The sequence below is a fragment of the Cygnus olor genome, chromosome 2 (genome assembly GCF_009769625.2).
Source record: "Cygnus olor isolate bCygOlo1 chromosome 2, bCygOlo1.pri.v2, whole genome shotgun sequence".
Lineage (NCBI taxonomy): Eukaryota > Metazoa > Chordata > Aves > Anseriformes > Anatidae > Cygnus > Cygnus olor.
Window position 1 is genome coordinate 69015940 of NC_049170.1, and position 13516 is coordinate 69029455.

General features: G+C 42.1%; 1 protein-coding gene across 1 annotated transcript in view; it reads left to right on the forward strand.

Moving 5' to 3' along the window:
• LOC121065747 overlaps positions 1-13516 on the forward strand; it is a 188330-nt gene that overhangs the window by 57688 nt on the left and 117126 nt on the right. Inside the window, 2 exon segments of the mRNA XM_040548759.1 lie at positions 4880-5009; positions 7161-7400. Of these exon segments, the coding sequence (XP_040404693.1) occupies positions 4880-5009; positions 7161-7400 (370 nt within the window).

Here is a 13516-nt window from a genome sequence, read left to right on the forward strand (position 1 = left end):
GCCTGCGCTTCTGAAAGAGGCCTCTGTTTTTTGGTTACCTCCATTTTCAGATACCCAGCCTGGGCTGCAGTTTTTAAGTGCTATATACACTGTGCTTCAGAAGGTGACCAAATGGCTTCTCCTAGTGTCCTTCATCCCTACCTCAGAGTTACCCTAAGAGAGTAAGGGAGATATGAATTGTCCCCACGTGCCCAAAGACGAGCCAGCGCGGAAGAAGACTGGCCTGGCTGAACAGAGAGTTGCGGCTCGAGCTTAGGAGAAAAAAGAGGGTTTATAATCTTTGGAGAAGAGGGCGGGCCATTCAGGAGGACTATAAGGACGTTGCGAGGCTGTGCAGGGACAAAATTAGAAAGGCCAAAGCTCATCTGGAGCTCAATCTGGCTACTGCCGTTAAATATAACAAAAAATGTTTTTACAAATACATCAACAAAAAAAGGAGGACTAAGGAGAATCTCCATCCTTTACTGGATGTGGGGGTAAACTTAGTGACGAGAGATGAGGAAAAGGCTGAGGTGCTTAATGCCTTCTTTGCCTCAGTCTTTAGTGGCAAGACCAGTTGTTCTCTGGATACCCAGTACCCTGAGCTGGTGGAAGGGGATGGGGAGCAGGATGTGGCCCTCACTATCCACGAGGAAATGGTTGGCGACCTGCTACAGCACTTGGATGTACGCAAGTCGATGGGGCCGGATGGGATCCACCCGAGGGTACTGGGAGAACTGGCGGAGGAGCTGGCCAAGCAGCTTTCCATCATTTATCGGCAGTCCTGGCTATCAGGGGAGGTCCCAGTCGACTGGCGGCTAGCAAATGTGACGCCCATCTACAAGAAGGGCTGGAGGGTAGACCCGGGGAACTATAGGCCTGTTAGTTTGACCTCAGTGCCAGGGAAGCTCATGGAGCAGATTATCTTGAGTGTCATCACGCGGCACTTACAGGGCAACCAGGCGATCAGGCCCAGTCAGCATGGGTTTATGAAAGGCAGGTCCTGCTTGACGAACCTGATCTCCTTCTATGACCAAGTGACACGCTTAGTGGATGAGGAAAAGGCTGTGGATGTGGTCTACCTTGACTTCAGTAAGGCTTTTGACACCGTTTCCCACAACATTCTCCCCAAGAAACTGGCTGCTCATGGCTTGGACTGGCGTACGCTTCGTTGGATTAAAAACTGGCTGGATAGCCGGGCCCAAAGAGTTGTGGTGAATGGAGTCAAATCCAGTTGGAGGCCGGTCACTAGTGGAGTCCCCCAGGGCTCAGTACTGGGGCCAGTCCTCTTTAATATCTTTATCGATGATCTGGATGAGGGGATCGAGTACACCCTCAGTAAGTTTGCAGACGACACCAAGTTAGGTGCGTGTGTCGATCTGCTCGAGGGTAGGAAGGCTCTGCAGGAGGATCTGGATAGGCTGGACCGATGGGCTGAGGCCAACTGTATGAAGTTCAACAAGGCCAAGTGCCGGGTCGTGCACCTGGGTCACAACAACCGCAAGCAGCGCTACAGGCTGGGAGACGAGTGGTTGGAAAGCTGCCTGGCAGAGAAGGACCTGGGAGTATTGGTTGATAGTCGGCTGAATATGAGCCATCAGTGTGCTCAGGTGGCCAAGAAGGCCAACAGCATCCTGGCTTGTATAAGAAGCAGTGTGGCCAGCAGGGCTAGGGAAGTGATTGTCCCCCTGTGCTCAGCTCTGGTGAGGCCGCACCTCGAGTACTGTGTTCAGTTTTGGGCCCCTTGCTACAAGAAGGACATGGAGGTGCTGGAGAGAGTCCAGAGAAGGGCAACGAAGCTGGTGAGGGGTCTGGAGAATAAGTCTTACGAGGAGCGGCTGAGGGAGCTGGGATTGTTCAGCCTGGAGAAGAGGAGGCTCAGGGGCGACCTTATCGCTCTCTATAGGTACCTTAAAGGAGGCTGTGGGGAGATAGGGGCTGGTCTATTCTCCCACGTGCCTGGTGACAGGACGAGGGGGAATGGGCTAAAGTTGCACCAGGGGAGGTTTAGTTTGGATATTAGGAAGAACTTCTTTACTGAAAGGGTTGTTAGGCATTGGAATGGACTGCCCAGGGAAGTGGTTGAGTCACCATCCCTGGAGGTCTTTAAGAGACGTTTAGCTGTTGAGCTTAGTGATATGGTTTAGTGAAGGACTTGTTAGTGTTAGGGCAGAGGTTGGACTAGGTGATCTTGGAGGTCTCTTCCAACCTAGACGATTCTGTGATTCTGTGATTCTGTGAACTGGAGCAATATTTTCATGATCAAGCTATACATGACGTTCAGATAAAGACGTATCAAAATACCTGTAAAGAAGTGAATAGAGGAAATAAATAATTCTCATGGATACAGCTGAGGAAGCTCTGTTCTACTGTGACAATTGATGAGCATGCTGGTGAGCACAAATGATGCCTAATTTTACTGACTAAATTATTCTCTTGAATCTAATACCCAACAAAAGGGGAGAAAAGAGGAAAATGTTGCAACCCGAAAAGAGATCAACTGTGGTTATTTAAATGTTTGATGTTCTGTAATGAAAACTGTTTACCTTCATAATTGTGTATTAGCAGCTAATAAAAGCAATATATACAGTAGTTTAAATGTAATAAAATCAACAACAAAGTGTATTTAATTTTAAATTGAATTGCAAGCAAATGGGTGTCCTAATGAACCCCTGTGTCAATGCAGCTCTAACCAAATTAAGTGAAATAATTTCCATCATGAGAAACTAAATAAGTACAAAGTTCCAAACAGACCATTCTTCTTGAGGAGTAAAGTTAACTTCTCAGATGTTTCAGATCTAGGAGCTGGCTAGTGACTTTCAAGGCGCATCTTCTACTCCCTCCATTTAGGGAAATTGGACCCAAGTTTACCTGAATGCAGCTCAAAGATAAAACTTTTGAGGTTGGTTGACCATGCATTTCTTGTGTTCAGTCCTTAACACCGCAGATTCTTGTCATTAGTTTTGGTCAGTTGTGGCCTGGGCAAAATTCCCAGTTATGTCATTGGCGCTAATGTCTACGCAGACCTTCCAGCTAATTCAGCTGTTGTCTGTGCATTTACATGATTCAATTTTACTGGTAGAAGAATCTGCAAAACAACTGACCTATGTGCCAGTGACAATTTTGCTGATGCATATCTGTATATATGTTTCTAAAATAATCTAAAAAAAAAAAAAAGGGATAAGCAAGGTCTGAGTAGAAACTGGTTTACAGCAATGCGTCAAGAATTTGGAGACAGGACTACCTGTTTCAGAAGAGGGGAATTTGAACTACATGCTATCTAGCTAGCACATGTGCACAAGACTGGGATGTTTAGCATGATTGTAGAGTCTCTGCAAATAGTTTTGTTGATAAAGAACAGTGTTAATTTTACTTCTCACATTATCACCTAGCATGGAAAGGAGGGAACAAGAATGAAGACATTGGAATTGAATTTTCCGAGAGCTAGTAAGAAACTATTGAAGGAATGCTCCAAAAGGCAGTCTGGGGATTTTTTATTGTATTTATTTATTTATTTTTAATGAGCAACAACAGATTTTAGCTTTTTCTTTTGGTGGTGACTAAAAACTTAGTTGATACTTTAACAGCATAAAAGGACTTGTCTCTTTGGTCATTTATGTTGTATGTGTCCAAGTTAATTCTGAACTGCAGTTGTACCTGATGCAATTATTTCTTCCTAGCTTTGCAAGAATACTCTCAGCACATCGTAGGCAGCTCCTATGGCTGGCTCTGGCCCACAAATGACATGCTCAGCCTCCAGCTCCAGAGAGCTGTTGTCCAGCCAACACTCCTCCTTTCTCCATGCTCTGCTGCCTGCCCTGCTCCCCCTGCAATTGTGTCTGGAGCACCACGAGCACTGGTGTGGCTAACAGACTCTCCCGAGCCTTTTAAAATGGATTGTGCAAGAAAGAGCTGAAGTGTTTTGAAACCGGCAGAAGATATGCAGAATTTTTTTTTTTTTTTCTTAAGACCATTCCTGTTTAGATATAGGTGCAGAGGAGTAGGGACAGAGGAATTGTTTGTAGTTCTGTGTCTGTTGAGAGATTGGATAGGATTGCCAAAGCATGCAGCTTTGTAGGGATTATTGTAAAAGACTTAGTTCTCCATTTGCTTCTCCTGTGCACTAAAAATTGAGATTTTCCCATAGGTTACAATGTATTTTGTGCATCCTGTGCATTAAGTAAGGTAGTGTTGGGGTATCCTGTAAAAGTCTATACTTACACCATTTCCCGGAGTTCTGTTTTGGTCTGGGGACGTCCCTTAAACAAAAATTCCTTGTGGTGATATAATTACCCCAAAAGCTACTTTAACAAAAAGTTAACATATGAATGCCAAGGAAAGTTTAATGATTGACATACAGCTGAAAAGCTGTGTGTGTGCATGTATGTAATTATATATACATATACAATTTATCTCTATAATACTACTTTAAATTAGATTTATAAAAAATACAAGATTTATATCTAAAGCTATAAGATTGTTTTGAAAAAAATCTTAAGACTGATAAAAGCAACTCAATCCCTAAGGAACTGATGATTCCCAAAAACATGTTTCAAAGCTGCCAATTGGTCCTAAAAGTGTCAACAGAGGCAATGACTTCCTACTTTAATTTTGTTAATCTTGAATCTGAGCCCAAAAGTTCCTTTATGTCAACATGTGGCACAGACTGACAAATAAAGGTTGTATTACTGGAGCTGTGACTGTATTTTTTCTATGTTACTTTTTGAAGTTTATCCTTTTCTCTGCATTGCACACTGTTGTTTCCCCTAGGTGCTCTGCAGGGTTTGATGATATATTCCAGGAAAACATCATACTGTGATGTAGTTCCAATGGCAAGTGTTTCTCATGTCTGCATTGTAGTTAATTTCTTTGCAGTTCTTCTTCCCTCTTACCTTTGTAGCCACTGCAGAGCGGGAAGTCAGCCGTTGACAGCAAAGGTGAATGGATGTGAAGAAGAAATTGTAGCCAGCTTTGGTAACCTTGCAGGCATGAAAACTGGATTAAATGGAGCAGCAAGACTTTGTGGGAAGGTAAGGTTCTCCATGACTGCTCTTTTTACTGATGCAAACTGCTAAATGACGAGATCAATTGTATTGCATTATCCTATATTTTATTTCCTTTCATGGTTTAAGAGGATGGAATTTAGCAGGTTTGAAAATATTCTTTCCAGCAGTAGTAACCATACACTTAAAGAGAATGTCTAAAGCTATTAACGATGAATCATTTGGGCACGGCAAGAGTTCTTCAAAACAGTTTGTCAGTGCTGGCTAAGCAAAGTCTTTCAGCAGGAGATGAGAAAGCTATGCCACCATGCAAATGAGACAGGCTTGAAATATGATGAATCTTCTATCTCCTTTTCCTACTCAGCTGACACTTGCTTTCAGGAAGGTTGTAAATGCAAGAGAGATTGTGGTATAATTCCTCAGACTGGCGTTTCTGCCCCCCAGTCACTATTCGATTATCTTCCAAATTGCTGTGTTTCGGAGAGATAAAGATTTTTTATGGCTTGCTGACTTGAAACAACCAGAAGAGCCAGAAAAGAGATGGCTAACTGGCCATGCATAGTAATTCCATTGGTAAATGACAAAATCTTTGTTTGTATGACATTTCCAAAATTACTACAGAAGATGAATCTAAAATACAAAATGTCACATTTGGCATGCAAAACTATCACAATATATTTCAGTATAAAATTCATAGAGGCGTTTAATTTAGAATGTGTTTAATAACGAAGTCTGCCTGCATCAGTAATCCTGCCTTGAGGTTTAAAAAGATTGTCTTATTTATTCACATAGTGTTAATTTTTTTTTATATATGATTTAGAAACCAAAAATATTAAGGTTAAATCTTCATTCTTAATTAATATTTTCTAATTAAGCTGAAAATAATTGTCATTCAGATTAGTTGTTAAGTATGGTTTGTGTTGAAAAACAAAAGAACTTTAACAAATTCAACTGTTTATTTAACTGCTTAAATTAATTCCGGAAGCTTTCTATCTGTATGGAAATATGCTATCTATTCCAAAATAAATCCAAGGCAGGATTAAAGAAGAGATTATTAGCTACTGTAGGCTCAAATTGCAAGACTAGTAAACCTACTAGTCAATGTAGCCATTTGATTTTGAAGTGTGACATGGATTCTTGTGTTACATTGTGCTAGAAGAAGAATATTCTTGTGCTAGCATTTTCTGAAAATAATGGAAGAAATTGATCCCTCGTTGGGGGAAAAAATCACTGCTGATTTGAAGCACTAAATAATTAGTTATTGGAGAAGTCATTTTATTCATTGAAGTTAACACTGGAGCCAAACTGGGACTCCCTGTTATATGCCTGATCCTGCAGAAAGTATTTGGGAATACATACCAGAAAGACTGATATGTATGCTGATATAGTGGGATGGACCCTATACCATTACACAGGTGAGACTTGCAAGGGTCATACCACTATGCCTGTTCTCCTCTGCCAACCTCCACGCTACAAGCTGAGCATACTAGAAAAGCACCAAAAAGACATTTCAGATATGCAACGCAGCATTTATACCATACTAAACATTCTGTAACTCAGACAACATCTTGTCAACAGCAAGGAGCAGATGTTTCCCTTTGTCTGGACTTGGAATAAAGGTGCCTGTAGGGAGTTGTTATTAAACTCAACACGTCTTGCACTTTGATTACTATTTTTAAGAGAATCTGATTATATGATAATCAGAAGGTGAGAGGATACTCTGCATATTACACAGCACTAATAGCCTTGGTAAGGCTAATAATTAGTACGAAAACATGGCATGCCCTGCGTCTCTGTGCCTGCAGCCTGCTCATCATGTCATGTCTTGTGCCTGTCTTACAAAGCATGCTATATTTTTGAAGGTGTTGCTTTCCAGTGAATTCTGCCTTACTATTGCAGACTAATGGTTTCTGGTGTCATACTTCAACAGCTCCACCTTCAAGGATTTCAAGGATTGAACTGAAGGATTTTATTAGCAGTATTTCTATTATTTTTTTATCTGTCATCTCTATGACTTTTGACCTCCCTAATGGCAGATCCTCAGTTAGCAATAGGTAATTGTTGCCTGAACAAGAAACATGCTTCTTGGTAGCTATTTTCCTGAAGAAATTTGTTCTGGCTAATTGTATGGTTAAAGTCAGCTCAACCCAGGCCAGTAACTCAGAGCTTTCTCCCTAGGTTGACTGCTCCAAGACATCACAGCCAATAGAAATTCACATCAAATGCCTGAGGGGAGTCAAAGATAAGGTCCCCAAAGGCCATTATACCCTGAAAGTTTCCGTTCTCAACCGCTTAGGTGGTCGCTTACTGCAGTGGCCCAAACTGAAGGAGCAGCCTTGGGTCAGGACCACTCTGCCTGTTAGTCATGATGGAAACTTCTACAACACTGAAATCTACTTCGGACAAAGTATCCACACGGTAAGCAACACGTCTTAAATATGCTGTCTTTGCTTTGAAAGTTAAAACATATCCACTTATTCTCCTTCAGGCTTATATATTTAATGCATTCCATCATATTCATAATTTATTTAATAATTTAAGGTGCAATTTAGGAAGGTGCGTTTTTTCCCCCCTAGGTTAACCCTCATCACTCACTCTAAAAGTGCCAAATATACACTACATCATGTAGTGTTCTCAGCTAATTTAAAATTTTACTTTTATTCTCTCTTATCTATGCAGCTTGTCAGCTATGTAATTTGATTTCAGTAAAGTAGCTTTAGAATAATAAATGAATGAGTGGGTGTATATAAACACATGAATGCCCAAATCCGTCTGTGAGTTTTTAGCTCCATTGACCCCCATTTGCCAAAAAAGCAGCATTTGGATTATTCTGGAAGGAGCCCAAACACTTGAGGCTCTATTCTGTCTTTTGTGACTGAGGCATACATATTTTCCTGCCTAAGCATGCTGTGCATGGCAGGATTGTTTTCTATCAGTTGCTCGCTGTTGTAGCTAATGCCTAGTGCTGGTTGAAGCATTGATCTCAGCTAAACTCTCTGGTACGCAAAAGCTTCTTTACAGTTTGGGAATCAACCCTGTTTTCTCTCAGTGTCTTTTTCTGTTATGAGACATTGATAGAATAGGAAGGACAGCTTTTCTGTTTTCAATTACTATTTATTTTACAGTACAACCTGAATGGCAGATTTCTTTCCTCCACCCTTTCCACTGTGCTAAGCATTATGTAGATACAGAATAGAAATAGACAGTCCCTATTCATTTCAGATAAAGGAATTTACATGTCCAGCATTGATGCTTTGAGTTACTTGTGGATAGGTCATTTTATCTATTGGGTTTGTGATATGTGAATTGCCTCGAAGTCACATTTTCTGCTGTTTAATTGTTTATCATTTGTAATAGATAATGAACAATCTGTTTGTAAATACAACTGTTGGCATGAAAAGAATCACACATATGAAGAGGGAAATTGTGAATGTGACTCTCACATGATGTTAAAACAAATACATATAACTGTCAGAGAAATCACTGATGCCAAGTTGAGATTCCTCCGTAACTGGGAGGACAAAGTATTGTCTTCTCAGATTTCATTGAAAGAAGACTAAGGGCAGTATTACTGAATGACTCCAGCAAGCCCCACCTCTTGCTTTCAGCATTGTGTTTCTCCTGGGTCTCGCCTGCTGCTTTGCTCCCACTGGGGAATGTCCCCTATTCAAAACTGCATGGCTTAGTTCTCACTGCTAAGCAAGAGGTAGTTCAGATTGCCCAGTCTTTTGTCCAGCTGCTCCACAACGCCAACGAACATCTTATATGGATGTTTGAAGAGTATGTGCAAAGTCTGCATACTTGTCTTTCTATGAATCTCTGCTGAGTTGTGCAGAAGCCTCAAAAACTGCTTAGAGATGGCTAATTTTGCTTCATTCAAAGGTCTGAGAGAAATGTTTGGTAGTTCTACCATTGTTGCCGAGTTTGATATAAAGTACCCTTTGAATCTCACAGAGGACATCTTCACCAAACTTCATTTTTAGTCTAGTTAACCAGTGTGCAGGTCTCAGGGAAGTCCAATTAAAATTCAGGACCAGGAGGAGCAGTTGGACTAAATGACCCCCTGTCGATTCCCTGTCTTCATTACTGTATAATGGATAGGAAAATCTTAATGTCATAATTTTAGAAAACCTCCTTCATCAGCTTATTCTAAAGACATAGGTGTTGTATCCTGAACACTTCTACTTTTCTGTTCTTCCACCTTGGAATCGCCACAAAATCTTAAAGTGTGTTTCAAAAGAAACCTCTAAGATCTGTGCTGAGATGGGGCAAATTTCATGCTTCAGATGATTAGCATCTACTACAAAACTTAGTGTAAGTAGTGAGGTCTTATTGGTGAGATGCAGGTGAGTGTCTGGGGTTGAACACGATCATAAATACAGCACTGCTGCCCTAGGATATATTACAGGGGGGAAATGCAAGTGCTCACAGATGAAGAATAAGCTTTTGTTTTCATTGGCCAGTATAATGATAGGAGTTCAGTGTAAACATGGTGAAAAGGAAGACATGCATGCTTGATATTGAAGGAAAGCCTAGTTTTAACTAATACATTAGAGAAATTGTTCCAGAACACTACATCCTTCCAAAAATAATAACCTTGTCATGTCAGCAAAGTTGGTGTCAGCATGGGTTACCTGCTGCATACAGAAAGTGCTGGTCATGTAAGTTAGATCTGCCTCAGGGCTAGTCTGACTTGCGCACCTGACCTTTCAGAAATGTTTTTTGTTCATTAATCAGTGTTCTTTGCTCCAGCTTGCCAGCTCCCCTTCCTTCCCCTCCTTCACTGTCCTCTTTTCTAGTTTGTCAACCTACCTACCCCAATAACCTCTGACTACATACTAGACAGTGGCTCCTAATAGTTACAGTTGAATTTTATTTGGTTTTCAGTAAGGCCAGATGGTCACACGAGTTGTTTCCTAACATAAATTATGCTGGACAAAACATGTACGCATGCTTTGGATAGGGATAAAATGTAACTGCTGTTTCAAATGACTCTACCATTTCAGGAACAGCGCCTAACAGCATGATCTGAAGGAGACTTGTTTTAGACCCTGCGTTTCAAAGACATTTTCATACATTTAATTTATGCAAAGGGACTGTAGACTTTCTGTGAGTTAATGCTGTCTGGTTTACATGAAGCAGGAGCTAATCTGAAGCTTCACTCACCTTCTAACACAAACTCAATCTGAGATAAAAAAAAAAGCAGTAGGTTAAAACTAGAGGTAAAGAAGTTTTGTTCTTAAACTTTCAATATGCCCTTGCACTGCCAGATTTTTGCCAAGTTTGCATTCAAAGTTGAATAAGGAGAGGATAGGAAAGCAGAAATGCTTACTTTCACACAGAATTACACAGAATCATCTAGGTTGGAAGAGACCTCCAAGATCACCTAGTCCAACCTCTGCCCTAACACTAACAAGTCCTTCACTAAACCATATCACTAAGCTCAACAGCTAAACGTCTCTTAAAGACCTCCAGGGATGGTGACTCAACCACTTCCCTGGGCAGTCCATTCCAATGCCTAACAACCCTTTCAGTAAAGAAGTTCTTCCTAATATCCAAACTAAACCTCCCCTGGTGCAACTTTAGCCCATTCCCCCTCGTCCTGTCACCAGGCACGTGGGAGAATAGACCAGCCCCTATCTCCCCACAGCCTCCTTTAAGGTACCTATAGAGAGCGATAAGGTCGCCCCTGAGCCTCCTCTTCTCCAGGCTGAACAATCCCAGCTCCCTCAGCCGCTCCTCGTAAGACTTATTCTCCAGACCCCTCACCAGCTTCGTTGCCCTTCTCTGGACTCTCTCCAGCACCTCCATGTCCTTCTTGTAGCGAGGGGCCCAAAACTGAACACAGTACTCGAGGTGCGGCCTCACCAGAGCTGAGCACAGGGGGACAATCACTTCCCTAGCCCTGCTGGCCACACTGCTTCTTATACAAGCCAGGATGCTGTTGGCCTTCTTGGCCACCTGAGCACACTGATGGCTCATATTCAGCCGACTATCAACCAATACTCCCAGGTCCTTCTCTGCCAGGCAGCTTTCCAACCACTCGTCTCCCAGCCTGTAGCGCTGCTTGCGGTTGTTGTGACCCAGGTGCACGACCCGGCACTTGGCCTTGTTGAACTTCATACAGTTGGCCTCAGCCCATCGGTCCAGCCTATCCAGATCCTCCTGCAGAGCCTTCCTACCCTCGAGCAGATCGACACACGCACCTAACTTGGTGTCATCTGCAAACTTACTGAGGGTGCACTCGATCCCCTCATCCAGATCATCGATAAAGATATTAAAGAGGACTGGCCCCAGTACTGAGCCCTGGGGGACTCCACTAGTGACCGGCCTCCAACTGGATTTGACTCCATTCACCACAACTCTTTGGGCCCGGCTATCCAGCCAGTTTTTAATCCAACGAAGCGTACGCCAGTCCAAGCCATGAGCAGCCAGTTTCTTGGGGAGAATGTTGTGGGAAACGGTGTCAAAAGCCTTACTGAAGTCAAGGTAGACCACACCCACAGCCTTTTCCTCATCCACTAAGCGTGTCACTTGGTCATAGAAGGAGATCAGGTTCATCAAGCAGGACCTGCCTTTCATAAACCCATGCTGACTGGGCCTGATCGCCTGGTTGCCCTGTAAGTGCCGCGTGATGACACTCAAGATAATCTGCTCCATGAGCTTTCCTGGCACTGAGGTCAAACTAACAGGCCTATAGTTCCCCGGGTCTACCCTCCAGCCCTTCTTGTAGATGGGCGTCACATTTGCTAGCCGCCAGTCGACTGGGACCTCCCCTGATAGCCAGGACTGCCGATAAATGATGGAAAGCTGCTTGGCCAGCTCCTCCGCCAGTTCTCCCAGTACCCTCGGGTGGATCCCATCCGGCCCCATCGACTTGCGTACATCCAAGTGCTGTAGCAGGTCGCCAACCATTTCCTCGTGGATAGTGAGGGCCACATCCTGCTCCCCATCCCCTTCCACCAGCTCAGGGTACTGGGTATCCAGAGAACAACTGGTCTTGCCACTAAAGACTGAGGCAAAGAAGGCATTTGCATCTGGTAAGGCAGTTATTGCAATTAGATTTTACTTGAAAGTGCCTGCAAAGTTCTAACTGCATCATCTTTACACCAGTCCAAGGATTTTACTAGTATAATTTCCTTATCAGTGTCTCATAGTGGCCAAAATCCTGCTATAGTTAAGTCCTAGGTATTCGATGAAGATTTTTTGCTCACAGTGTATTTACAACAATGCCTTATTACTCCAAAGGATCCATCTCACATCACTGGTGCAGTGTTAGCAAGTCTAGATTACATTTTTCAGCTTAATTATTAATTTAAGAGGAGAAACAAAAAGTTGTGGTGCATGAAAGTCTGGTTTTGCTCAGAAAAATAAAATTAGTCCACTTTACTTAGCTTAGTTCAGTGAACATTAAAACAGCTGTACAAAACAATTATAACAGTAAGATATCCCACACTTTTCAGAGTCAAAATATTCATTGGCTTCAATGGAATAAAACTTGAGTGTGGCTAAAATGGCACACTTTCTTTAAAAAACAAAACAAAGCACACACACAACTGTTTTCACCTATAATTTATAATTACGAAAATAATTTCAACTATACACTGAAAGTTTCTCCTACTACAAGAAGTGATTTTGAAGGAAATGTTCCTATTTCAAGTATGTGAAAATTTTTAAATTAAATTATAAACAGATCTGGAAACCTTTCCCAGAAAAATATTACCTGTTCCGAAGTGAGGTTTTGTTCAGAAGGGGAAGTTCAGGCAGGAAATTTTCAACATTTATGAATAACACTGTAAGCCGATGAGGTTGCCTGCAAGCGACATTTAGAAAACATTCATTAAGCCACTCATTCACCTGGGATGTCAGTTCAGCTCTAATTAAGCGAATCACAGAATCACAAACCGGTTAAGATGGAAAGGGACCTCTGGAGGTCATCTGGTCCAACACTCCTGCTCAGGCAGGGGCGTGTAGAAGCATCTGTGTGAAGCTTCAGGGCCAGTTTTATTGGTGTTGGGCTCCTCAAGCTGCCTTTTGACCACAGTCCCACTGCACCCATTTGGCAGCAGCTCTTCTTCTGTGTCAGCCTCTCAAAATCGGTACTTTGACAAAAAGAATGTGGGCTCCAGGAGTATGTCATCACAGGAGCGACACATTTTCCCCAATGCACCTGGAACTGGAGATGGCACTAAATCAGTTCATATGCATATTGAACCTGAGTTGGTGACAGAACAATTCACATATCTGTAGATTTTAAGGAGTATATCAGCCGGTTAATATTTATGTATCAGTGTGGCAAGGTACTAGCAATATTGTAAGAGTAGCTGGGTACCATTTTGTTTTACTTGAGGGAAATTCAGTATGAATAAAACAGCAACTTTTCAAACATGACATTTAATCCACACATGTAAATCATACCAGGAAATCTATTATTCATTATTAAAAGGGCACCATATTTTTATTACACTGAAAATGAAACACAAATGCTGTGAAAAATTTAGTGCCTTTTCCTGAAGTTTCAGGACACTTATCAT